Source organism: Aegilops tauschii, chromosome 1, assembly GCF_002575655.3.
Source record: "Aegilops tauschii subsp. strangulata cultivar AL8/78 chromosome 1, Aet v6.0, whole genome shotgun sequence".
NCBI lineage: Eukaryota > Viridiplantae > Streptophyta > Magnoliopsida > Poales > Poaceae > Aegilops > Aegilops tauschii.
In genome coordinates, this window is record NC_053035.3 from 472,722,445 (window position 1) to 472,750,157 (window position 27,713).

Here is a 27,713-nt window from a genome sequence, read left to right on the forward strand (position 1 = left end):
TTTCAGTAGGAATTTTGCAAAGCAACCGAACTGAGATTGGTAGTACTTCTGTGTTATGTATCGAGATAGATGAAGCGATACCTTTGGCATTCCTTTAATCCTTTGTGCAACATGCAATGTTCTCTTTTGGTCCATTACATCTGAAAACCTTGTCACTTAGCAATATCCTTTCAACATGTCCTATCATTCATAAACGAAGCTCTTATCAAAGTCATCAAGTTAATCTATGCAACCTACTGAAATTTTTTGTCAGAATTAATGCACTTGTCTTAGAGAAGCATTGTTCTAAATTTTGGCATCCTTTCCTGCACATTTTTTTATTTCCTTAGAAATCCCAAATTGTTTTCGGTTCACACCTGTTTATATCTCTCTTATTTCATCCGTAGTTAGAGCATCTTCAACCATAATGGCCTATTTTGACACCCCCCCCCCACACACACACACACACCTCAATATGTCTGCAGATACATACGAATGTGTCGGAGCCGGCCGGCCCCCATTAACCTCAATTCCATACAAAAGCATGGAACCTAGATTTGATCATACATAGTTCATACACAGTGGGGACAAAAAAGAACTACAAACTACATAAGAAAGGAAAATTGCAATTGAACAACTACAAACTACCCTACTCGTCGTGGGAGGAGAGCTCGATTACCCCCTTATCGGAGCTGTCGGCCTCATGGTCGTTGGCGGCGGGGCGACTCGAGGGCTTCTCCTCGTCGTCGACATCCTCCACGAAGAGCTGCTCCCACTTGACATCACAGAGGTGTCTCATGCGGCAGTCGCCGCCACCAACCACTCGTCCTCCAGGGACGCGAGGATGGCATGGTTCTCAGTGAAGAGGTCGAGGCCGGCCTCGAGCTCGGTGAAGGCGAGGTGGTTGCATCTACACACTCGGCCTCGAGCGGCGCCTCGGGATTGCTCCTCTGCTTCCTCCACCATGAGGAGGCGATGCCCTCGCCCCTAGCCACGCCGTCGGTCACCTCGAACCCGATGGCGGGGCCAACCTCCATGCCCCCCTCCGAGCTTGGCTCTGCAGAGGTCGGAGGTTGTCCGACCGCAATGCAGGCCGTGCGTCACGCGTAGTTGTTGCCTCCTTGGCAGTGAGCTCTGCGCGGCGCTCCAGGCACTGCAGAGTGAGCATCTTGTAGTGGCGACCTCGAGGATCATGGTGGATGATGGGCTCGCATGGGATGGCGCATTGGCGACACGGATGGGAGGGGAAAAGGATGGTAATTAATGTGGGCGGCTAGGGTTTGGCCCTCGTTGTGTGGCTTTAATAGCCGGGGCTAGGCTCCTTGGGCAGCACAGTTGCGCCATGAATGTGGGCAGGCAAACCAGTGAGCTTCGGGGCAGACTGCTGGGTCTTCCGTGGGTCTGGACTGTCAGTCGCGAACGCATCTGGGCAACTCCAAATCAGCCACACATATGGGCTGGCGTTGGGGGTTGCTGGACAGCCCAGCCCAAGCAGATGGGGGTCAGGTTGGTGATTCTCTAAGTTAAGGCTCCACACGCAAAACAAATTCACGCATAATGATTTACAGCGGTACTTGTTGGCCGTGCACTTTTGTGATTCACACTGTCACTAGTCTGTGAAATCAATCCTTTCTGGTATTAAACTCTGATCATTATACAACCAATATATCATCTTGTTTAGTGTAGTGTTGCGATGGAACCTTACGACTCTTCTGCCGGATTGCTGTTGCTGCTTTCTGTGTGGAAATGGTTTTTTTTTCTCCTTTAATGATCTTCCTGGCCTTTATGTATATGCTCCCTCTTTAATTTCCTTCTGAGTTCTGGACCCACACCCTTCCTTTGAAACATAGAAACACACAAATTTAAGATCACTGCAATATTGCCCTGGTTGCAGCATGATTGAACTTGACTGTACTAACATTAACAAGATTTTTTTACAGAACTTGGTTGAATTTTGTGAGTACTTGATAGCTGCATTTGATTTTGGTTTCTCTCTTCATAAGTTGCCTGCAACTTTCTAAAATCTCAGTCACATTACCAAACTTTTCAATCAACATCCAATCATACTCATCTGAAGGTAACTTCATATATAACCTAGCTACAGAGTAGAGATAATAGTTGCACACCATAAATGAGAGTATGCTCAATCTTAGTAGTGCGCAACATCAAGCGAAACTGTTCAGACAACCGAAAGTTAGCAATAGCTCCATTTAATGATGTATCCTTGTGCGTGCAGGCACACCCGATTCTGACGTCCAGGGAGCGGGTGATGATATGCTGGTGCCTGAACTAGGAGAAGCTGGCCCTGGAGGCGTGCAGGAACCTGTCCTCGCATCGGCCACCCAAGTCCCAAACCCCTTGTTGGTCGTCGACGACGATGCGGAGGCGGGTCGTGGTGGGGCGAGGAGACGGAAGCGCTTGGGCTGGGGCTGGGGCTGGACCTGCCGAGGGTGCAGGGGTGGTGAGGGCTTGTGAGGAGATGAGGGAGCAGAGCAGTAGTACCAAGGCGTCCATGATGTGGTAGGGGCTGCTGGTTAGATGGAGATGTGGAGTGACTTTGATCCTATTTGTAAAGCTTATCTGTTTGATTAGTGTCGTGTTAATCGCTCGCTGGTTACCAAGAGCCTGTTCAGCGTTGCCCCTGCTTACTCTTTGTCCTGAATTCTGTGCAACTGTTTTGGGATGACTGATCGACAGTGCAACAGTTTTTCTTTTGACGGTGAACCCATTATTACCTGGCAGCATCGTCTTGTAGATGGATTGCGTCATTTGTGAGTCGTGATGTGGTGCAATGGTGGATAAAACAGTACATTAAGAGCCTATTCAGATCTGCTCCCGGGCGCCGAATGCACCAACTCCATGGAGTCAAAAGAGCGGAGCGCAACAGCCTGCAGCTCATCTTCATGGAGTGGCTAAAACCGAGCTCCACGGCCAGAAATACTGGAGCAGATTTAGATTTGGTGGAATGGAGAGATTCCGAACAGGCTCTAAGTCACCTCTGTTTGATTAACAGATTTCCTGGTACTCCAGACATTGGAGCGCTGCATGATAATATTGTGTAGCTGGTCACAAGTTCCTGCTACTCTATTCAGCCCAACTTGATCATATACTTGTTGTTTTCAAAAAATGGAGCATCACCTGCGTCTTTTAACTTGTCATCATGGACAGTACTGTACTAGCCAACCAGGACTCTTATAATTGCTAGCCGATGAATTGCAATATAACAAGGCCGAGTTGAAAATCCAAGCAGAATTGTTCCCGGGGAAGCTAAATCATGACAAAGGGGTTGTTTGCAATGAAATTATACAGGCCATTGATGCTTCAGTGGGAGGTGTGTATTTTGTTTCTGGGCATGGTGGTACACGCAAGACTTTTGCTTCATTTTTTTCTTTTTGAGTCAAATACGGCACTTCATTGACTAAACAACATCAGTAGGTAGTCTCCCGGATGCAATCCGGGGTTACATTGTGGTAGACAGAGCTAACAGAGTGCTCAGAATAGCGAGCTAGAGTATGTGCCTAGACATTTGACAAACGATTAACATGAATAAAACAACACTCAAGGAAACCAGTCGCAATTTTCTTAATGTCGCTGACCAGGATGTCGACTGGGTTCGTTGAACAACAGAGAGGCAATCAGAAGCCACAATTACCTTTATGAAGCCCTCTTCCTGAGCAAGGGTCACAGCACGACGGGTCGCCAAAGCTTCAGCAATTTCAGGCGTAACGAATCCCAGGAAGTCGCTCGTTGCAAGCAAACAAGCAGTTGCCGTTGTGGTCTCGGATGGGGGTTACGCCAACCCCCATCCGACGTGAAGCTTGGAACAATGCAGCGTCAACATTAATGACGACTGTTCCTGCTGGCGGTGGAGTCCATCTTAAACCTGAAGAAGAGGAATCACACCTAGAAGCATTCCCAGTCCTGAAACAATACTGCACCACCATCTCCACATAGGCACAAATCTTCTCAGCTACACACCTAAGACTTTTGCTTCATTGATCGTGTTAGTATGCAATTTTAATACTAACATGCGTGTTATGTCTCCTGAATTGACGCCGCAGCCCCGTGCTGAGCGTTATGCATTTGCTCAGTGGGTGTTTGACATTGGAGATGGAAGATGTCAATGTTTCAATGATTCGGAAGGCAGATGAGACTTCACCTTCTTGGATATCAATTCCTTAAGATATGCTATTACTCCCTCCGTCCCAAAATAAGTGTCTCAACCTTAGTACTAAGGCTGAGGCACTTATTTTAAGACGGAGGGAGTATTATTTTTTGATAAAGACCTGCTTGCTCATTAAAAGATCAGGTGAAAGAGTTCTTGAAGGGGAGATATCGACAGGATCTTGCATTCCTCAAGTAGTCTTGAATGCAGCAAATACGGGGTCATTTACGTTATGACGCTGCCAAGTTTGATTTTGTTATAACATGAAAACTGAGAAAAAAGGTCCTAGTTTTCAGTAACGGAGAATAAAATTAGAAGCATCCTGCGTGTCATTATTTTTTCTTCTAATTTCATTCTCAATGTGTTGACTAGGACCCACAAGTTATAGGGAGCGCTGGCAAGTGAAGTCTACCTTCGACTTACCTCAGTTCATCTAATTAAGCAGGTGCGACTCAAATTAAACCCTTCATCTTACCTCAGCTCATCTTCTTCTCAGACGTACAACTAACCACCCAGCAATTCATCACCAAAGCACAGTACATCTCCAAAGCACAAATATATATTACGATCTGAAGCCGGCTCACTATCCAAGCCCCGGTAGACTGGTACGAATGTAGATCAATGACCATAGCCTAAATATTAGGCGATGGGAGGTGGCAGTGTCTCCCACACATCCAGCACGTTGTCCTCATGATGCACCGCGAAGAGACGGTCGCCCCCAACCGAGAAATCGGCAATGGCGCCACCGCCTTGGCTCCCACGCAGCGCCAGCCTCAGGTGGTCATGATTTGGGCCGCCATACACCGAGATGGTGTCATCTTTGGACGCTAAGAGCAGTCCGCCGCGCACGGCAAGCTTCGGATAGCATATCGGAGTCGTCATCTTGCTCTGATGTGTCCACGGCTCCTGGACAGAGCCCTGACGACGGATGTCGAGGAACCCGAGATCATGGTCCTGGCTGATCAAGCCGACCGACCTCTCGTCCTCCATCACGACGGCATCGGCAACACGCCTTTCGTTAATTCTCTGGGGGCCACCGGACCATGACCACACAACACTCATATTCCGGAAATCTACCAGAGTGATGGAAGACGACGAGCAAGCATCTTTCGGTGAGCACGCCTTGACTGCCATGAGCGCGTTGGTGCTTGCCAGCCACTGAAGCTTGCTGGCGTCGGTCAGAGCGTCGACGTACTTCCGGTCAAAGAAAGAGCTTGTCTGTTCGCCGTTGATGCAGTCCCAAACACCGATGCCGTCGCCAATTCCTTGAGTTATGCCCCAGCTGTTGCAGCTAGCAAAGACGTTTGTTTGCTGGTCAAAGGCCAGTGCTCCCGCGTTAAAAAGCGGAGCCGTCTTCTTGCCGTCGTGCTCTAGGCGGAAATGGTGACTCAAATCGCCGGTGAGCACGGAGAAAGCCGCCATGCCGCGGCCCGCGACGAGGAATGTTTAGTCACTGAGGTAGGCCGCATCGAGGACCGGATCGACAGGCGTCAGGCAGACCGGCCGGCGCTCCTCGAGCATCCAGTTGTAGACCCGCGCGATGGGGCCGTGCGTGACGCAGCACCCTCCGTCCGGCGCCGCGCGGACGGCCGGGCGGTCCACCGGTGCCCGCCCCGGCGGCACGGAGGCAGCCAGCCGGGCCCTGTCGAGGTCGAGCTCACCGATGCGAGCGGCGCGGACGCGGTCGAGGAGGCCGTAGCAGGATGCCTCCTGGAAGAGCATCCGCTCCGGGACGCCAGCCGGGACATGCAGCTCGCCCGTGCGGAGCATGTTGAGGAGCGAGGCGAAGCAGGCCGGGTCACGGTCGATGAAGTACTCAGGCACGCCCCGGGTGGCGCCGGTGTTCCAGCAAGGTTCCAACATGGCACCGAGCATGGTTCCCTCGCCCGCGCCTGTGAGCGTCAGCGTGTCAGCCGTCGTCTCGAATACCTGCCCGCCGACGTTCAGCCGGATGCGCCCGGCAGCTGGTTGTGGCGTGGACATTGCGGCTGTGCGCAACAAGGCTTCCGCGCAGTGGACCTGTCGCTGGAGAGGGTTGCGTTGCGGCACCGTCACTTCTCAAACTTGGCCTTCGTTGAGCTACACCTTCCTGCTTTCCTAAGACCTTCAATAAAAAGAAAACAATGAGAGATTCATGCATTAGCTACATCTTTCTAACCAGGGTACAGTAATAACTACATTCATATATATAATTATATATGCATCACCGCTCTATCAATGACAACAATTTTCAAGAAACTTGCATATGCATCGCAGCTCTATTAGTGACATCAACGGACACAAACCAAATATAGTGCATCCTAGCACAAACAAACTCCAATAAAGTTTCACAGCACACTAGTACATAGAGAGATGGCAACTAAAATGTGTCAATTCCTTTGCACTGGGATCATAAAACTATATGGATTTTGAACTGAATCATATAGTAGTAATCACAGTCTCCAGGGTAGGTGTACTCCAATCTTTTCAAAAGGACAAAAAAAATTAACCTCAAGAGAAGTGTCAAATACTCCGCACTAAACAATGACCATTGCTGTTAGTAGTGAACTCTCTGCTAGGGTTTCCACACATATACTGAAAGAAGTGTACAAGCTGTTGCTACCTTTTTCTGGGTCTTCCTTGAACAAATGCAGGTTGGGAGGCGCTGGAGTGCGGCGGATCTGGAAGACGAGGGAGTCGCCGGTCGATGGGGAGCGAGGCGACGCTGGACTGGCTGGACGTCGACGGGGTCTGGCGTAGCTGTACGGCGAGGGGGCGGCTGGACGTCGACGGGGGAGGCGGGAGGAGCTGGTCGAATGGGGATGGAGGCGGCGCGCTGGAGTGGCTGGACGGCGAAGGGGAGGGAGACGGCGGTGGAGGAGTCTGGGGCGGCAGCGGGTGTGGGGTGCTTCAGTCCACTCGGGCCCTTCAGCGATATCTTTTGGGCCGCCACTGGAATTGGTGGCCTCAGCAGGGAAGGTGCCGTGTCTTTTTATTGGCCCAAGCGATGGATATACAAACATGCTAGTACTCCCTCCGTCCGGAAATACTTGTCATCAAAATGGATAAAAGGAGATGTATCTAGTATTTATTTTCTTGAAACCACTCCAAAACCATTTATTTTCTTGAAAGAAATATAATTACATGTTATCTCTTTTCCGAGCCCTATTTCTAGGCTCACAATGTTTATTCTCCAATGGAAAAAAATTTGTTCCTCTAAACATAGATTGACATATCTAACTAACAGGCAGGTCGAACTCCTTTTATCACTCAACTCGTTCCTCCAAAATCACATAACAGTTACCATTCTCAGATTTTCCAGGCACACTTCCTCTTTACCTAAACTAGTAGAACGTCCGTGCGTTGTCATGGGATTTATATTAATTTTTTTCACACCTATGAATACAATGCATATTAAATTTCACACATATAGATTTTTATCTGATTGCGCATATAATGTATATCATATTTCATATGTCTAGAAAAGATAGCCTGCAACAACTGGAAAATAGTTGAAATCCACTTCACCTCAAATGTAACTTCACGATGTATACATAAAGAGCAATGATCCACATATAATATAAACTAAGATCAACTTGATGCACTTCAGATATTCCTGTACAAGGTCAGGAATGTTGTTTTTAGCTTCATTTGAATGGTACTTCAACAAGTATAATAAAAATTTATTTCTCAACTCATAACCATCCCGCACAAGCAATATATATATAATCAATACGAAGATTTAGTTAAGTTAACGTATACCTATAGATTTCTCGTGCACATATGCAATCTACATTTTTATCAATAAATCACTCAACATCTTCATCTTTATCCACCAACTATCTCCACAACCCCGGTCCATGTTCGCCGCCTCAATTAGTAACAGATCCGGCTCCCAATCCCTCCTTCCACCTCCATCAACACACACTTTGAATTTCAAACAAGTAACTATGCACTTCTGCTATATTTCACACCAAAGCTCTCTCTCTCTCTCTCTCTCTCTCTCTCTCTCTCTCTCTCTCTCTCTCTCTCTCTCTCTCTCTCTCTCTCTCATTTTAATATGCAGTCTCCCTCCTTATATCCTCTCTTTCACACCCTATATATTTCTCTCTTGCTCCCCCACTCTGTCTACCACACTCCATCTCTCTCTCTCTCTCTCTCTCTCTCTCTCTCTCTATATATATATATATATATATATATATATATTTCTCTCTCTCTCTCATTTTAATATGCAATCTCCCTCCTTATATCCTCTCTTTCACACCCTATATATTTCTCTCTCGCTCCCCCACTCTGTCTACCACACTCCATCTCTCTCTCTCTCTCTCTCTCATTTTAATATGCAATCTCCCTCCTTATATCCTCTCTTTCACACCCTATATATTTCTCTCTCGCTCCCCCACTCTGTCTACCACACTCCATCTCTCTCTCTCTCTCTCTCTCTCTCTCTCTCTCTCTCACTCACTAGGTGCCTCTCTCTGTCTCTCTCACACACACACACACAAACACACACATGTCTCTGTCCCTTTCCCTCTCCCAACTTAATTTTTGCTCAACTTAATTTTGCCCAGTGTTGTGCAGCATGTATACATTGCCTTGAAAATCCCCGTTGCCCTGCATGTCCGATCAGTCCAAGACCCCGAAACTGGCATCGGGAAAATCCCCTTCAAGCCTTACAATCCCTCAAACTTCTGAAAGCATCTATTGGGTTGTTCGGAGGAGGTGAACGAGCAATAGAGGATGCAGACAGGTGAAAAGAGGGCCGGGGGGGGGGCACCTGTCGAGCGGCTATTGGAGAGCGACAGGGCAATGTTGTTCACAAGAACCGCCTCTCACCCTGCACGTTGACTCCTTTTGACCGGCGTGGTGTGCTCCCTTCGCTACCACTAACCAGACGTGCAATTTTAGAAATTTCGAAAGGTGGCAGATGAATATCATTTGGGAAATGCCATCAATAGTACCGTGAAACCTCTCTCTCTTGGGGATCTTAGAATCAAAGTTTGACTGCATATTTAACTAGCAAAATCAAAATGTTAAGGCATATCATAAAAAATAATTGTTGAATCCGTATTTAAATGTACTCGCTCTGTTTATAAATACAGGTCTTTTTAGAGATTTCGATAGTAGTTGCATACAGATGTATGTAGACATATTTTAGAGTGTAGATAGACTCATTTTGCTCTGTATGTAGTCCACATTGAAATCTCTAAAAAGACTTATATTTAGAGATGGAGGGAGTAATATTTACTGAATTTTTGTTGTTGCTATGTATAAATTATATTTATTAGTTAAATTCACTGTAGAAATATGACCAGTAACCTGGACGAAGGTAGTACCACGACACCGCTGATCTACCACCTCCCAACGTGATCACCCCCACCCCCCGCCACTCCCCTTTTTCTCCATTCGCTACTCCCGCAATGAAAAGGGACATGTACATCATTGTTTCGTGTCGATGGTGGCAGCTGCGTTTTTTAGTAAGGTTTTGATCCTTAGTTGTCTGTGGTGTGGTGATGGAGCTATTGTCGAACAGGGAGCAAGTCTTCCCTCCCTCATTCTCGCTCTGATGGTATTTTGTGTTGTTGGGAGTCGATTCCCTTGATCTGGTTCTTTGAGTTGGGTTTTTTATTTCGTAGGTTTGTCTTAGGGGCACTGTCCTGCAGAGCAGATGGCATGACTGTGTGTTCTGGTCCTTAACTTGTTCGGGCTATACAACGTGGTGATTAACTGATTATCAAGTTGAAAAATTGAGTGAATCAATGAATTGACCAACATGTAGAGCAAAAAGAAGCAAACCTACGATCTCCATGGTTGACGAGCCCGATGGCCACATTGTCTCCACTCGTGCTACCGCACCGAAAAACTTCATGTCGGTGTTGGAGACGGTGTATCTTAAAGAATAATACCAATGCAACTAATTAATTATTCCTTACAAAAAATCCATTGTTTTGATTTAGTTTTAGTTTTTATTTCATTTTATTTTCTTCTTAATGGGTAATACCAATGCCACTAATTCGTTATTCCTTAGAAAAATTCATTATTCCATAGGAAATTTCATTATTTTGATTTTTTTTATTTTTTATTTAATTTTCTTTATCTTGAAGAGAAATACTAATGTCACTAATTCATTCTTCCTTATAAAAATCATTATTTTGATTTTTATTTCATTTTATTTCTTCATTAGGGTAATATCAATGCCACTAATTTATTTCTCCTTATAAAACTATTTTTTAAAGAAAATTCAGTAATAGACGCTTATTCTTGCATATTTGAAAATGCGTACTGTAAATTACGTGCAAAAAACTTCATTAAGTGTTTTCATATTTTTATTTTATTATTTTGGGAAGAGTGATATCAATGGCACTAATTCATTCTTCCCTAGAAAAAATTATCAATTTGATTTTGTTTTAGTTTCTTATGTCATTCTCATTCTTTTTTAAGGCTAATACAATGCCACTAATCCATTCCTTCTTAGGAAACTTGTTATTTTGAGAAAACTCCAATATATATGCTTATTCTTGCATATTAAAAAGAAAACATAATTTCTATGTAAACCATGTGCAAATTTTCATTACTTGTTTTATTTGTTTTTTATTTATTCTCTATGGCTAATACAAATGCCACTAATTGATTCTTCTTAGAAAACTTATTTAGATTTTCCTTTAATTTTTCTATTTTATTCTTTAAGAATAATACCAGTGACACTAATTTATTGTTTTTTGGAGAACTTACTTTTTTGGAAATTCCATTTTATATGTTATCCTTGCATATTATAAAAAACTCAATTTTCTTGCAAATTGTGGGCAAATTGTGTTATTATTGTTTAAAACATTTTTTAAAAATAATACCAATTCCACTAATTCATTCTTTCTTTGAAAACTTAATTATTTTGACTTTTGACTTTTTATTTTAGTTTATTCTTCTTTAAGGGTAACGCCAATGCTACTAATATATATCCTTTCCTAGCTACAGAATAACTAGGACAGGGCAGACGATTTCGAAACTACATGTTGGAAAAGTGGCAGCATACTATGACTAATGCATGCTCCCAAACCACCGGCATATGAGGATGCAGTTCACCGTGAGTTTCTCGGTGACCATTGAGAACAAAATTAACGAACTGCGGACACACACATTCAATAATGAATCTAGATTATTATCCTGTGATCGAAGCAAATGCCATACCAGTTAACGATTAAACACATACTAGTAGCATGCCCAAAATGCCAATTTCGCATGCGTTGAAATTGCAATTCAATTCCATCATTACTCAATCCAGATTACTATCCTATGTCGAAGCAAATGCCATCCTAGAAAATGCATAACAACATTACTCAACCCAAATTACTATCCTATGTCAAGGCAAATGCCATCCCAGAAAATGATTAAACACAACTAGCATGTCCAAAATCCCAGAAAATCCCAATTTTGGACATGCGCGAAAACTGCAATTTGAATCTGATTCGGTTGTCTCACATATAGCATGTCCAAGATCAACATTACACTACCTACAACATTTCGTCCAGAAATTAAGTTAACACAGGTTTGTAGCATGCAGGAGAGTAATCTGAGCCAACTGCACTCATATCAAAAGGTTGCATCATATATCGATGAACAATAAGAGACTGATAGGAGCTCGTTTTCGATCAGCAATCCAACTGGAATCAAAAGGTCCAGATCATGTACGCTGGTTCTATATACTTGTATCTTCAATAGAATGATTCGAAAGAAGCAGTGGGAACACCACACATAATGACATAAGGCAGAAGGTCACCAAATATTCTGGATAAACAGGGACAACAAACAAACTGTGCCTGGTCGATCAGTCGCAGATAAACCAGCATGTAGGAGGATTACCAAACACAGCCTAAATGTTGCTACGCCACATAGAAGAAAACACGGTTCACAAACCGGGGATGCAAGCTTGCTAGGATCCGAACAGAAAAATGGCATCACAGAACATTTGATTACTACTAAAACACATAGTAGTAGCACGTCCAAATTCCTAATTTTGTCATGCGGATGCGATTCGATTCCATCGACCACGAACATGATGCAGCTACGACATCTGAACTAGTACGATACATGAATCTAATTAAGATATATAGCTCATCCGATTCGATCATTTGTCCCACAGATAAGATAAGATGCAGATCAACATTGATTACCCCAAATTGATTTGATGAAGCTGAGATAGATAGCCACGGCCGTCCAGGAATTAATTGAGCACAAATAGAAGAGCATGGCAGCAGATAAATCTGACGAAGAGACTGAACTGAAACCACAGGTCGATCTGGTCTGGATGGTAAATTAAAAGACCGATAAGGAGAGCATGGCTTGATCGATGAGGTGAAGCAGTCAATCGGATGCTAGATAGAAGCCCCCCTGCAGCAAGCGAACAAATGATTCGAACTGTGTGTCAGATCCATCCATGGATTCATTCATCATTTTCATCAAGGACTAAGAGGAAGAAGAAGAAAAAAGAGCAAGTTTGGGCAGACCTCGGAGATGTAGGCGTGGTCGTCGCAGAACTCGGCGAGGCTGGCGAGCCTCTTGGGCTCCATGAAGCGGGAGAGGACGGTGACGGCGACGTCGATGTGCTTCACGGCGAGGCTCGCGATCCTGCACGCGCGGTACAGGTAGTCGAGCGACTTGTTCACGTCGCCGCCGCCGCCGCCGCCTCTGGCTGCCTGACGGGCTTTGCTGGAGCCGGGCTTGGCGGTGGCGTCCGGGTCGTTGGAGAGGTCGACCTTGGCGAGGGCCTCGGTGGCGGCGGCGACCGGGTCCGGGCCATCGTCCCTGTCGGGGCTGCTGTCGGGCGAGGAGGAGCCGGGGGTCTTGCCGGGGACGGGGGCCTTGCCGCCGGCGAGGCACTCGACGCAGCGCGGGAGGAGGTGCTCCTCCAGCAGCTTGATGGCCAAGACGGCGGCCATGACGCGGTCGAGGGCCTGGGCCTGGGACCTGGGGCGGGCCGGGAACTGCTGCGCGAGCAGCGCGTCGTGGAGCTGCTCGTCGGGCATGACTGCGAAAGCCAGGTTGGGCGGGGCGAAGCGAACGCCCTTCTTGACGGCGATCTCGACGCAGGCCGTGAGCATGCGGGCGCCGGCCTCCAGGCCGATGTAGTAGACCTCGAAGAGGTTGGACGCGAGCCCCCCGAGCTTGGCGTCGCCGTTCGCCTCCGCGTCGGCGTCGGCCTGGAGGTCCTGCAGGCGGTGCTGGAGCTGCAGGAGGCGGTCGCGCTGCGCCCGCACCGTCTTGGCGGCCAGCATGGCCTGCATGAGGACGGATCCGATGTCCTTCTTGCTCCCCTTCTCTGCCATGGCCGCGCTCTCTCTCTCTCTCTCTCTTGCTCACTCTGAGGCCGGCCGGAGGTGGGTCTTGTTGGGAAGGAAGACAAGAGAAAGGTTGGAGCTTTAGACGACGAGCTAGGCACGTGTCGAGCGTCTATTGAAGAGGGCGGAGGATCCTGCTGGGTGGGCCAACGTTCGACAGCTTTTGACCGGGGTCATGCTCATCCATCCGCGACCAAGCAAAGGTGGTTTTCGAAATTTGAAAATGCTACTCCATACAATCAATCATTGGTTCCAAGCAAGGTGCCATGTTTTTTGTAACAAAATTTGGATCTACACGATTCTCGAAAAAAATCTACATTCATCTTGGCGCAAAAAAAAAACATCCGCCAAAAGAGACACACCTAGGGCATATCGAGTGGCCTGTTCAAGAGGACGAAGACGGACCAAATTAGAAACGACACGGGCTTTGGCTTACGTCCCTTCTAGCACTGAATCCTTTGGGTTTTGACCGCGCAAGGTTGCAAGTGATCCTTGTTCCGTTGCAGAAGTAGCCAAAAATATATGTCTCCTACTCCACCACCTCTAGACTCCACCACGCCATCGAGATCAATGGACGATCAAGGTGAAGTATGGTTCTAGGGTGGCCGACGCGACAACGGGGGGTGTCAGATGGGAAGAGGTAAATCAGATCGGGCCCAGGGGCACAATTATGACTGGTACCACGAAGCTTCAGAAGGATCTTAGCAAAACTCTGGTAATTTTGGTCCAGATCCCATCAACGAGCAATGCGACAAGATGGCCTATGAGGTTCAAGGAGAGTAGTGCACTAGAATTAATGATGCTCGTGTCGGCGGTCATATTCTCGGACCGCAACAAAGCAACTGGTGTCGCAGAGGAACCTTCAAGCTCCTTCTCAAGATAAGTTCAACCATTGCATGAACTATGGTGTTCATGGACACTTACCTGTTGATTACCCTATGATTAGGTGTAAGCAATGTAGTAACCTTGGTCATATTACTCAGATTTGTCACACAATCATGCGTTAAGAATGCATTGGGTTGTTTGCGGGATACGGCTCTTGGATAAGGTCTCTTGGCCCAGTATTCTTATATTTCTCTGACTATAGTACTTCAAAAAAGTTAAGGGACGATATAGTAGTGTGGTTATCACTGTTAGTGAGGGAGTGCTACTTCTAGAGCTATTGAGCATGAGTTTAAAGTTTTTTTTTGTTTCTGGATGTAGGTACATTACTAGGACTATCAGTTTCACTTAGTTTAGTTGAGATTCCCAATCTTAGGATAGTATAGTGTGCCTAATATTTAGGATAGCACATGGAATTGGAATCTAGAAAATCAGTGGTTCGTTGGTCCCATTGAATGAATGATGTGGGTGCATCATGTCCCTTAACAAAGCTTGGCTACATGTCAGGAATGTTCCAACTGATTAATGGTGTGAGCAGAATGTGGCCTATGTTGGATCTTTGGTTGGTGTAACTTTAGAGTTGGACCCTACTACTTTTAAAAAACCTGAGTATGCCAGGATACTTTTGGGCTGCAGAGTCTCTAGTATAATAATGTGAAGTTAAACAAAGTTCAATGTTTTGATATTATGATGTGGTGTTCTTTAGTTGTGATGTGCGAACATCGACTGCATATCACTTCACCGTAAGGGCCTAGAGAAGAGCTATATGCGATTAGTTTATCTATGATGGGTGGTTGGAGTGACAGAAATTACCAATCCCTAAGTTTATGAACTGTTGCATAAGGGGCTATTGGAACCCTAAAGTTTAATGCTATGGTCAGATGTTATCTTAATTACTCCTTTGTATTTGTGCATGCTTGCCTAGAGGGTATAATCATAAATATGTTTTTGTTCAAGTAAGAACAACACATTATTATAGGTTCCACCGCACAACAATTAATGTTATGGATTTTTTACACGTTTAACATTTTCAGTTATACATGGTTAACATCTTCTTTAATATATGTTTTAATGTCTACTTTTCTTCATACACATTCTACATTTTTTGCATACATCATGAACATTTGTTTATACATGTTTAACATTTTTTAATACCCCCTCCGTCCCAAAACATGATTAATATATATTTTTTCAAATATATTTTAGATTTCAATTTTTCTTCAATACATGTCTATATTTTTCATACACATTTGTACGTTTTTGGATTTAACATAAACATTTTTTATACATGTTTAACATTTTTCACATACACGATTAATATTTTTTTGAAAATATGTTTTGACATCTATTTTTCATCCATATTATACCTTTTTAAATACATATGAAATATTTACACCCAAAAATTGAAAATGAGAACATTTCCCGAAATCATGAACACTTTTTTGAAAACGCAATTTTTTTGAAAACATGAACAAGTTTTTCAGAAAAGCAAACATTTTTGCGCAATTCCATGTACTTTGATTTTGCAATTTATTTTTGGAAACATGTTTTTTTTGTATTTGTGAACAATATTGAAAAGATGCGACATTTTTGGAATTTTAAATGTTTTTGATTTTCCGAATTTTCTTAGAGAAAAAGTGGACAATTTTTTGAAATTATTTTTTTGGTATTTCTTATTAAAATTTGAAAAGAGAGCATTTTCCAAAAAATCGAACAATTTCTTAAGTTTCTGAGCAGTTGTTGAGAAATGAAAGAAAACTAAGAACAGGAAAAGGAAATAAAAGTAAAAAAGAAAAAAAGAGAGAAAAGAAACAGGGAAGAAGAAAAACGAAAAAGAAACACTAAAAGAAAAAGAAAAAAAAAACCCGGCTGGAAACCTCCGAAGGTTCCCAGAACCCGGATCGCTCAAACGCTCGCTCTTCTCTGCCTGTGCGTGCGTAGACTCGACAATTCGCCGCATTGCTGGAGGAAAAGAAAAAAGACAATTTGCCTTTTTTTAGGTGAAAAAAGAAGAAAAAAAAGACAATTTGCCGCAACCAGCGGCAAATAGGGGTTTCCGAGCCGCACATAGGTGGGCAGGGGAGCCCGCCGTCTCGGCCCGGTTGGTTCAGTAGCCAGGATTTCAGCGCAGGGCTCTGGCTGGAGTCGGCTTCCCCGTGCCGCCGCCCTCGAAATCGTCTCCCGCCAACCCCAATCCCCCTTTCCCGCCCCCGCCGCGCTCCCTCCTCCAAAAAGGCCCCGCCCCACTCCTCCCTCGGCTTGATTCACCGCTCCCCCTCCACCTCCACCCGGACCCGCAAGATCCCGACCCGCCGCGGCCCCCGCTCCTCGATCGATTGATATCAGACGCGGCCGGGTGGGCGGAAGAAGGCGGCGGCGGCGGCGATGAGCGCGGTGAACATCACCAACGTGGCGGTGCTGGACAACCCCACCGCCTTCCTCAACCCCTTCCAGTTCGAGATCTCCTACGAGTGCCTCGTCCCGCTCGACGACGGTACGTCCCGCGCCCCCCCTGCTCCCCCCTCCCATCCCCCTCTTTCCGATTCGCTCGATTCGTGCGTGGCGGCGGCGCGCTAGGGTTTCGTTTTAGGAGGCGCCGTTCCCGAGTCCGCCGAACCTTGCCGGCGGCCTTCGCTTCGGTTCTGCTCTGCTCTGTTCTACTCTGTCGCCTCCAGAGGTGGCAGCGATTGGTGTGCCGTGCACGTTTCTGAATATCACGAAATACGCGTTTCTCGCCGAGATCTTCCTCTAGTACACTACATCTTGGCGATCTCTGCAGCTGTGACTGGGTAAATGACTAGACTGGCTGTCTGACGGGAATGCTCTGCTCGCTGCTTCGTCTTGTGTTCAGAGGCCGATTCATAAACCGGGTGGACCAATTTACTCCTCTGGGTTAGGTACTAGATAGATGTTGATCCCTGACCAAGAGAACCGATTGCAGAGGATTTTGTGGAGCAAAGTCTGAAGCTTCTGTCTCCTTGTTCTAGGACAGAAGCTATTGCTCTGCCTTTTCTGGCTAAAACTATACTGACCTTGGATTTTTTTTCTTCTGTTAACTTCTCATTTACACAGTCAGATGGTCTTTCTAGAGGCTGTGAAAGAATAATTGCACCTGCATTTTTTTCCGCTCGAGTGTGTAATTTTCATTAAGAAAGCACTATCATAGCGTGAAGGGGAATAACGAATATTGGCAGAAACAAAAACAAAACTACCATCCTCACTGAATCCCTAGCTAACCTAGATCTAGCACAGCATGAGAACAAAGGGATGGAGGCCTAAGGCACCCTGAGTGCCAACTGGCAGCCGCACCAGAGCCCAAGAAAGCTCACAACCAAACTGCTGCTGGGGCAACACAGGGACATGACCTCCGAGGTATGTGTGGATGCACCACCCATGTAGGCAGGTCTTCGGCAAGCCTAGGATCAGAGTAGGTGAGGAGACGCCAGCAAACACCCATTGCAGCGACAGTGAACTTGCCTTGCCCAGCCTCCACCCAAGAATTGCAAAGAGGAGGAGCATGGGGCTTCAGAGATTGTGTCACGACTGCTGCCCCACAACCGTGGAACAAACACTCGTTGCCTTAGTTACGGATAAAGCTCAACAATGAATTTAGTTTCATTACGCCCCTCTGTTATCTGGGCTTTTTTTGGCTATCCTATCCATCACTTAATTCCTGATACAGGTGGGACTCAATCTATTATCTTAGCAGTTTATTAATAAATTTGTCAGCAGACAAGGCAGTTCATTGGTGCTAGCCGCCTAGCCCCCTTAATTATATGCATCCCTGTTCTTTCGAAAATAGTGAAGCAGCCTGCAGTAGTGTAGCTGTACAAATCACATCTGCCCTAATGTATGCAGTCATGTTTCTATGGCATTCTGATTTGTCCACTGGGACTTCTCTCCTGTGATGTCTGTTTCGGTTCTGCAAAAGATGATTTTTGTTCATTCTTGAGGGTACAGACTTGCTAAACTATTGATGATTTTTGTTGTTTGACCTGTCAGATCTGGAATGGAAGCTCACATATGTTGGATCAGCTGAAGATGAAACCTATGATCAACAACTTGAGAGCGTGCTTGTTGGACCTGTCAATGTTGGGACCTACCGTTTCGTCTTCCAGGTAAAAACAGATGTGCTTTATTGATCAGTCAAGTCCAATATCTTCATAATGGACAGTAAACCTAGAATACTTTGCACAGATTCAAATCTTGATTCGTCACACTATTTTCCCTTTTGTTACTTATAAAGAGAACTTCATAGTTTAAAGGACTAAATATGCATCTAGAAATTAATTTTCCATTTCCATTCCAGGCTGACCCACCGGACCCTTTAAAGATCCGCGAAGAAGACATCATTGGTGTCACTGTGCTGCTGTTGACATGCTCCTACGTGGGTCAGGAGTTCATGAGGGTTGGTTATTATGTGAACAATGATTACGATGAGGAGCAGCTGAGAGAAGAGCCCCCGGCAAAGCTATTACTTGACAGGGTGCAGAGAAACATTCTGGCTGACAAGCCCCGTGTCACCAAGTTCCCAATCAACTTCCACCCTGAACCTGCCACGAGCTCAGAACAGCCGCAACAGGATGCAGAACAGCAGCAGCAGCCGACTTCACCGGAACCACAGACGGCTCCAGTAGAGCCACATATGGCGCCACTAGAGAATGTCCCCATTGCCGCCGACCAATGATCAGAGTTGGGGTGCTAACGGTCTGTTCTCCATGCCTTCTATGGTGTCTTAATGTTACGAATCGAGAGTGGTGGTTCTGCATTGTACTGGTCTGTTGTTTAGGTTTCACTATCTGTTCTGTGGCAAATGTTGGGTGTCTAGCTATTTCTTGATAAAGAGTACTTCTGCCTATTTCGTTGCACATATTTGATTTCTACTGAGACTGGAATGCTTCAGCCTGAACCGTCGAATTGGTTACCGACGTGCTTTCTCTCTTTGGTGCAGAATCTGCACTGTGCTGCGCTGCACCAGGTTTTCCACTGCACTGATGGTTCACAATCTGGCAAATGCTGGGTTCCGCTTTATTTCAGATAAACAGTGCTTTAACCTGTTTTGTTTCAAAAGTTTGAACTTCTACTGAGACTGAATATTTTGGTCTGCACTGTGAATTGCTTACTGGTGTTTTATTTTCTTTGGTGTAGATTCTGACTGGGCCAAGAATCTATTATGATTGTCAAATAGTTAGTGTAACTACAGGATGCTTTTGAAACTTAGTAATTGGTGAATATTGCTCAAAAAGTAGGCTGAACCTTTTGTCCTGTTTGTGGAGGGTATATTTGGTGATACTATTTCTCATATTTTTGTAAGTGCCCTTGTTATTTGGTGATGGATTGGCCGGTAATAATTTTTAAATCTTTTTAATGACGTCAACTTTGGCAGACCCTAGATTGAAGCTAGGACAGGGCGTGCACAGCTGAAGCTTCAACCGGCCTAGAGTGTCCTAGACCATCTAAGCTACTACATCAAAAATGAAATGCACATGCTGATACAAAAAATAAAAATAAATCATGATCAAATCTAAACTGCTCACGGCTACTTCCAGAGCAGTAGTACATCTAATGGTTGAGGCTTTATATTCCCTGATTGCCAACCCTCATCAACCATTGAACGTGGAATGATGGGATGAAACATCATCGCCATTCGAAACTCTACAACAAAACATCACTGCACTAGCATCTCCAGTTCAAACAGCCACCAATAATTTCTTAATACCGTATTAACGCTACTTCTAATATCTTCAGGAACAGATAACTCAATATAGCAAATAGTCCCACTTACAGAGTTGAACATGTCCAATTCAAAGGCCAATCAACCTCTTATCGTTCGAAGTCACCAAATAAATAGACACACCAGCCAGTAGGCCAGTAGGGAGGTTTAAAAGGGCCAAAGTTATTTATTGCTACCGAGATCCCTCCATCTGGATCTGTTAGCACCCCTCAAATTTTTAGCCTAAATTTGACCAAAAATTTTACTCAAAAAACAGAACTGTCACTAGATTCGTATTCGAAATTTTACTCATAATTTATTAGCCAAATTTTGGGTTAAAATTAGGCTGAAAGTTCTAAGAATAATATTTGCCTACTTCCTAATATGACATCGACTACAGGGCCCCAGAACCTCGAACTGAACGGACGAGGGAACTCTTCCCTTGATGTATCTATCCGCTGTCTCCAGGGCTCTATCAGCTTCCTCGAGAGCTCTCTTGCTCAACGACCAGCATTGGCCAATCATTCTTGCGGTTGGGAATTTGCCAATGTTACAAGTCCTCCTATCGTAGCCATAGGTTGTGTCCAGCGTGAAGAGCTCGAGTGAATGTGTTCTCTCCAGGATGTGAACTGTGAGCTCAACCAGGCTCTTGGCAGAACAGAAGCCTGTGATCAATACCTTCCTGAGGCTGTTATTCTGGCACTCCAGATTCTGCCTCCGGTATTCAGTGTCGTCTCCAACAACAGGATCATGCATCACGGCATCCTGCTCTACCTGCAGATACATATGCAGGATCAAATAATATTCTTCTGATAACAAAGTGTAATTGTACATTAATAGTAGCATAGATAGCTCTGAGGGATGTACATAGTGACTTACACGTAGGATGAAAGATTCCAAGGCAGGAGAAGCATCAAGAAAAGAAACCAGAGAGAAGACATCATAGTTTGGGGAAAAGAAGGGTTTAAGGAGTGAAATTTCCAAGTTCTTGAGGTGGGGGAGCTTGGACGGCAGCATTGGAATGTTGGCATTCTGAAAAATAAATCCCAAGATTAATCATGTTTCATCGCAACATACAAGTCTAAGTCTTACATACATACATACACATTCTTGAATGGTCCCGTTGAGACATTAAAACCAACACATACCTCACTACGACCGTGCAGGGTGAGGCTCTCAACATTTTGCGCGATAGACGGAAGGCTAAAGCGAGCATAAGAGAGAATACCAGACATGCTGACAGGTGAAATATCTACATTCTTAAGATGCGAAGAATTTTGGACATAGATGGCCGGTGTCCTGCCATAATGATAGCCGTCCGGTATCCCGCCATAGTGAAAAGAGCAAAGCTGTGGAGCATCTATCTCTACCAGCTGCACCATCTTGCATTTTTGAACACTGAGGAACTTGAGCTGCTGCAGCGTACAAGGTATTTTCAAGCAAATTATCCCACTACATGCTTCAATCTCTAGCCACTCCAGGACGGAAGATTTAGAGAACAAGTGCCCTAATCCATCCTCAGTAACGTGGACATGACACAGACTTAAACGTTTCAATCTTCTCAAGCGCCCAAGTATTGACGTGGGATGAAAAGCGCAACCAAAGAGGCTAAGAGACTGAATTGAACTTGCAGCGGCCTCATTAGATAAAACCGAACACGGGAAGCTGTAGCTTTTATTCATGACCAAAGACAACACCAAGTTAAATTCTTGGATCCCAGATTTAATGATCCGGAGCCACCTGTCGAGGTAGGAGGCTTTGATATCTTTGCAAGGGCCAAGACTGTTTAAGTGTCTTCACCTTCACCCCATTGTCATAATGGTTTGTAAGAATTTTGTCAACTTTATAAGTGAGATGGGTTTTCGTTTCCTCAAATGTTCTGCCAAGCAAACCAAGCGTACGGTCACTGAGTATGAGGTTGGAATAGTGTCTCCAGGAGTGCAGAAATCCACGGGACACGCAGGCGCGCGGCACGAGCAGCATCTTGTATTGGCATGAGAGAATGTATATGATGAAAGATGTCCTGCAGAACCGATGTTGATAAGTTCAACCGTTAGCTTGTAGCTAGTAGCTGAGCTGACTGCAATGAATTACACCAGCAGTTGCGGATTCATCGCCGAAGTCGTATGCCCAGATGCATCGTGTTCCTGTGCTAGTGCTAGCAGTTGTGATAAAAAACAAAATCCTTGTGACTAGGATAGTTCATTGCCAGCAACACATACCTCTGGGAGCTCCTCTAAACCAAGTTCTTGTCTCATATTTTGGACACCTTCACCTTGCTCGCAAGTTGCACCATTTGTTTCAGTGGATGAAGCCTTTGACCCACTACCTGCAACACAGCAGAGTTCTCAAGTATATATGTCTCAGTTTTGCTCATGCAACTCAAATTTTGCACGGTCAGCCAAGGGATTGCAAATGCAGCTTGGGCGCTGGACGTCGGGCCGGAGGTTAATACGCAAATGCTCCAGGAATACTTGCGGCTTTGGGATAGACTTGCAACGGTGCAACTTCAACCAGATGTGGTGGACACGATTCGGTGGACTTGGGAGGAGGGTGGATCCTACTCCACAAGATCAGCATATAAGGCGAAGTTTTGGGCAAAGGAAACAGTGCCAACGGCGGAATTCACTTGAAAGTCCAAAGCACCACTTAGATGTCGTTTCTTTGCTTGGCTGGCACTGCAGGACCGCTGCTGGACTTCTGACAGGTTGGTAAGACGAGGGCTGGACCACCAGGAGGCATGCCCGTCCTGTGATCAAGAGGAAGAAAGCATAAACCATATCCTACTCCAATGCGTCTTTGTGAGGGAAGTGTGGGTGCGCGTCTGCGCTGCTTGGGGCAGACCAGATTGGGCTCCGACCTCTACGTCGAACTTGGGAGCATGGTGCTTGAGCAACACGGGCATGGCCGTGGGAGGCAAGGATGCAAGGGCCATGTTGGTGTTGGTCTTATGGGAGCTTTGGAAGCATAGAAACAGGGTTGTTTTTGATGGAGATGCTCCCTCGAGCTCTTTTGTAATTAACAGGATTGCCGTAGAGTGTAGGGCGTGGATGGCGGCAGGCCTATTTAGATCAGTCATGGATAGTGCCATTGCGGCCATTGAGGTGGGCAATGACGCGAGTAGTTAGCCTAGACATGCGGGTGGAGTTGGGCTATGTAACACTTTGTAGCTCCAACATGGAGGGGTCTTCTAATCCCCATCCTCTTCTTTAATATATAATACGCACACTCGTGCGTATTCGAGAAAAAAAAACTCAAATTTTGCAAAAAAGAATTATGAATCCTCACGAACCAGAGATGAAAAGTCAAAAGATTGTGCACAGAAGCTAAAATAGTCAGAAACTACTCAATAATGTGAAATTTGCTGAAATTGATTATCTAGGATTTTTTGAAAGAAAAAAACACATTATTAGAGGCAGTTTAGCTACTTATCAGTCGACTGATTTTTCAGTTCGGGGTCAGTCGATTTTTGAACGAAGGCAAGAGAAGGAAAGAGCTCGCCGGAGATAAGGAAAGACCTCGCCGGAGATGAGGAAGGGACTCGCCGTCATCACCCCAGTATCTATCTTAGGGTTCAGGGTGGGGGCGGTGGTGGGGGCCGGTGGTGGGGCGGGGGCGCACTTCGCCGGAGAAAAAAATCCAGTCATGGGCGGGGCTAGAGGGATGGCCGGGGCGGCAGCTAGACCCGCGGTGGGGGGCGGTTCTGGGGAGGGCGGGGCGGCGAGGCGGTCGCGGGAGCGCCGCCGGCCACGGGTGGCGGTGGCCGGCGGTTCGGCCGGCGGCACGTTTGGCGGTCGGGGAGCTGAGGAAGAAGAAGATCTAGCTGCCACACGATTTTTATCCAACGGTCCACGAATCGACTGACACTAACTGAAAAATTCAGTCGACTCGTGCTAGCCTTGTTGTCTGCAGTATCTAGGATTTCCAAGCTGAACTGGCGATTAGGGCGCAGTGAGATCGATTTTGGTCTAAAACAGAAGAATCGAGATGCATCAGAGAGCATACGTATTTTTGCAGGAGTATGAAGTTTCCGCTGCCGACGAAGGTGCCGGTGCCGACGCCGTGTCCTGCGCAATGCGTTGTGGATCGCGGCGAATCGGGATAGCGATCGAAAAGACCCAGCCGTGCGCCGACGAGTGGGGGACATGGGCAGTCGACGAATTCGCGTGCGAGAGGAATCCGCCGTCGAGGCGTTGTTCGCGGTCAGAATATAGGCCTCGTCCAATCCACTCCGTGTCACCCCCTGTTAGAGCATCTACGGACGACTTGAATCGTGTCAACACATCCATGCTGATCGACACCCCGTATCCAATCTATATCTGGGTTGAATATGGGAGGCCCGGATGCTCCCGGGTGCGTCTGCCACGCCGGATTTGACAAACATGATCCACCGCTAATTCCATCAAATCCGCCCCCACCTTCAGACCTTGTCGGACCAGCTCCTTTCCTCTCCTCTCTTCTCCCTCGTCCACGTCGGCCCTCCCCTAGTTCCGTCGCTGTCCCGACCCCTCAGCACCGTCACCACCGCCACAAAATTCCTCCCGGCCATTCTTGCCGTCACATTACGTCCGGCTATTCTCGGACTGCACCTTTCTCTCTATGTGTTCAACAAATTATCTGAGCAGTTCTTTTTTATTCTTTTGTAGGCAAAACGATGAATTCAAAGAGTTTGTCGGATGAGGAGTATGGAAAACAAGGAGCTCGATGAATTAATGCAAAAGGAATTCTTTGATTTGTCAAAGTCGGATGAAGATGCCGAGATGATTATGACCATAAGCATCCAAGAGGAAATAGACAGGGAGATGAAGCACATTCTGAACTTCAAGGGTTCAATCAGAGGGAGAAGAGTTTTGTGTGTGTTCAAAGATGGCCTCCAAGGTTATCTGGCCGAGGTGCTCTGCCTTTCTTCCTAGTATAACGCCGTGGAACTGGGTTAGCAAGGGACGGAGGGCCGTCAGTGGTATCCCCATCTGGGACATGATGCTGGAGGCCGCATTTTGGGAGGCTCCGCATGGGCCTGAGGAAGAGTCGTCGCCGCCGCTGGGAAGCGAGGAAAGCGCCTCATGGCGATGCTTGGGCGCCATTGGGGAAGAGGTGAACGAGAGCTTGGAAGAAGAGGAGCCCGCCATGGCCCGGTGGGTGATGGGGAATGGTGCAAGGTTAGGCTTTGGGAGGACACCTGGTTTGGTACCTCCACCCTGGTTGTGCAATTCCAGAATATAAGGTGTATTGATTTTCGTGCAAGCCAACCATTTAAATGTTTGACCAAGATTATAGAATAAAAAGAAAAACCTCTGCAATACCTAATAGATAAAATATGAAACTACTTTTCATGATGGATCAAATGATACAAATTTCATATTGTGAATACTGATATATTTTTCTAAAAACTAGGTCAAACATGCACTCATTTTACTTTTAAAAAAACAAATACACCTTATATAAAAGAACAAAGGGAGTAATTTGTAATGAGTCTTCTTAGGTTAGAGCCGGCATTTCGGATGGTAACCAGCTCAAGCTTAGTTTTTGAAGGAACTTTGATTCCAATTATTAGAAATAGCTAAATGGATTAATTTGTCTGAGAAACAGACTCTTTAATCTGGCAGCTAGAAAGCAACTGACATTACTCAACTACTCCTTCCGTTCCAAATTACTCGTCGCAGAAATGGATGTATCTAGAACTAAAATACAACTAGATACATCCATACCTGCGACAAGTAATTCGGAACGGAGGGAGTAGTTCAGTGTATCATGTTATCAATTTTAGGGGAGTCCAACATGTCTACATTCCTGTTGTTTGGAAGCTAAGGGTTCCTCCCAAAATTAGCATTTTTCTCTGGTTGCTCTCCCATAATAAACTCATGACTAGAGATAATCTAAGGAAAAGGCACATTATTAAACCATTAGAATGTCTCTTTTGCAACGAACGTGGATCCATTCAACATCTCTTGTTTGACTGTGTGGTGGCTAGAAATATCTGGCATGTCATTAGGGATTTTTTTGGAGCTCGGGTTGGACATGATTTTACTTCAGCAGCTAAGTATACTGGGTAGCTAATAATAGTAATTCTGCCCTTAACACTGTTTGCTTTGATGTTATGTGGAATATCTGAAAATTTAGGAATTCCATGATATTTTACAATGTACGGTGGCTTTCTGTCAAACAGGCTTGGTGGAACATTTTGAGGACAATCAGGTTCTGGTTGATTCTGTCACCAGATCAATACAAGCAGAGGTTGGAGAACGTCTCCACATTCTGAAATAACAATATCCTGAGAAAGGCTCTGTTGATCTGTCCAGGCTGGACATTCTTTCATCTGATCGCATCTCCTCTTCTCCAGCATTTGGCCGGGGCTTCTCAAGGAACAATGAAGGTTTCTGGTCGCCGGTGAAGCCCTGCAAGGTTGCAACCCTGATCCAGATCCATGTGTCCCAGCTGGAGATCTGCTGGCGAAATACAAAGAAACAGAGTATGTATAACGCCTAAAGCGGAGGTGAGCCAATTCTAAGATCATGCTGCCACCCATGTTGGGTAAAAATATCCCTCGCCGTATCCTTCAATCGTGTACACACCTCCGTAAACAGGCCTCGATTCTCCACACGTTGTAGAGAGGACCATAAACAAAAAGTCCCGATACACCTGTAGATAACCTGCATCAGAGAAGTACTTTTATCGTTAAACACCTTATCATTTCTACATGGCCAAAGCGACCAAATAATGGCAAGCGCTCCCACCCTAAGAATAGTTCTGAACCTGTAATCTATCCCATGTAACCAGTTGCCAAATACATTAGCAACACTACAAGGAGGATACAAGCCAGAAGCTATCTGGATGACTGACCATATAGAACGAGCCAATTTGCATTGGAAGAATAAATGTTTTATTGTCTCATCATGGTGACAAAAGACACATTGTGGGCTTCCATGCCAATTCCTCTTAATAAGGTTATCTTTAGTAAGAATGACTCCGCGACGAAGATACCATGCAAAGATTTTATTCTTTAGAGGTATCTTCATCTTCCAGATCTTCTTATTATTATCAACTGGCACATCAGACTGGATTAACGCTCTATACATGACTCCACTGAGAATTGTCCATTCCCATGTAGGTTCCATCGAAATACATCAGACCCATGTGACAAATGCACCATGGACAACCGCTGGAGTAGGATATATCATGTTTGAAGTCTGGGTCCAATTAAATCTCTTCTGAACGTCATATTTGGCGGAAATGATTCCATTACCGTGGCGATAGTATCACCCTTATGACGCACAATGTTGTATAGAGCCGGATATTGTTCTCGGAGTGTGGCATTTCCTAGCCACTTGTCCTCCCAGAATCTAATTTCCGAGCCGTCCTTAATTGAGAAGGATCCATAGGAGAAGAAATATTTCTTCATAGCCATCAGACCTGCCCAAAAGTGAGAATCCCCAGGCTTCCAGTATACTTGAGATACCGCTTTGGAACCCACATATTTCCTTGTCAGGAGGGTTTGCCATACACCATCTCCCGTCATTAATTTAAACAACCATTTGCCAAGGAGGGCCCTATTCTTAACCTCAAGGTCATGAATGCCCAACTCGCCTTGGTCTTTGGGACGGCAAACCACACTCCATTTAGCTAATCGATATTTCTTTTCTCGCTATCTCCTTGCCAAAAGAAT

At 45.6% G+C, this 27,713-nt stretch overlaps 3 protein-coding genes across 3 annotated transcripts; 1 reads left to right on the forward strand and 2 right to left on the reverse strand.

Annotated features, from left to right (window-relative positions):
• Positions 1 to 4,295: 4,295 nt before the first annotated feature.
• Positions 4,296 to 6,244, reverse strand: LOC123496944 (BTB/POZ domain-containing protein At2g24240-like). Its single transcript, XM_045232384.2, has 2 exons — positions 5,645 to 6,244; positions 4,296 to 5,455 (listed from the first exon to the last, which is right to left on the reverse strand). Exons 1-2 carry the CDS (start codon positions 6,125 to 6,127, stop codon positions 4,784 to 4,786), a joined length of 1,155 nt encoding a protein of 384 aa, XP_045088319.2. The 5' UTR covers positions 6,128 to 6,244; the 3' UTR covers positions 4,296 to 4,783.
• Positions 6,245 to 11,947: 5,703 nt separating this feature from the next.
• LOC109787181 (uncharacterized) lies at positions 11,948 to 13,809 on the reverse strand. Its single transcript, XM_020345735.4, has 2 exons — positions 12,625 to 13,809; positions 11,948 to 12,508 (listed from the first exon to the last, which is right to left on the reverse strand). Exons 1-2 carry the CDS (start codon positions 13,441 to 13,443, stop codon positions 12,482 to 12,484), a joined length of 846 nt encoding a protein of 281 aa, XP_020201324.1. The 5' UTR covers positions 13,444 to 13,809; the 3' UTR covers positions 11,948 to 12,481.
• A 2,739-nt stretch (positions 13,810 to 16,548) lies between these two features.
• LOC109787180 (probable histone chaperone ASF1A) lies at positions 16,549 to 19,195 on the forward strand. The gene is made up of 3 exons (XM_020345734.3): positions 16,549 to 16,831; positions 18,340 to 18,455; positions 18,647 to 19,195. Exons 1-3 carry the CDS (start codon positions 16,723 to 16,725, stop codon positions 19,022 to 19,024), a joined length of 603 nt encoding a protein of 200 aa, XP_020201323.1. The 5' UTR covers positions 16,549 to 16,722; the 3' UTR covers positions 19,025 to 19,195.
• Positions 19,196 to 27,713: the final 8,518 nt, after the last annotated feature.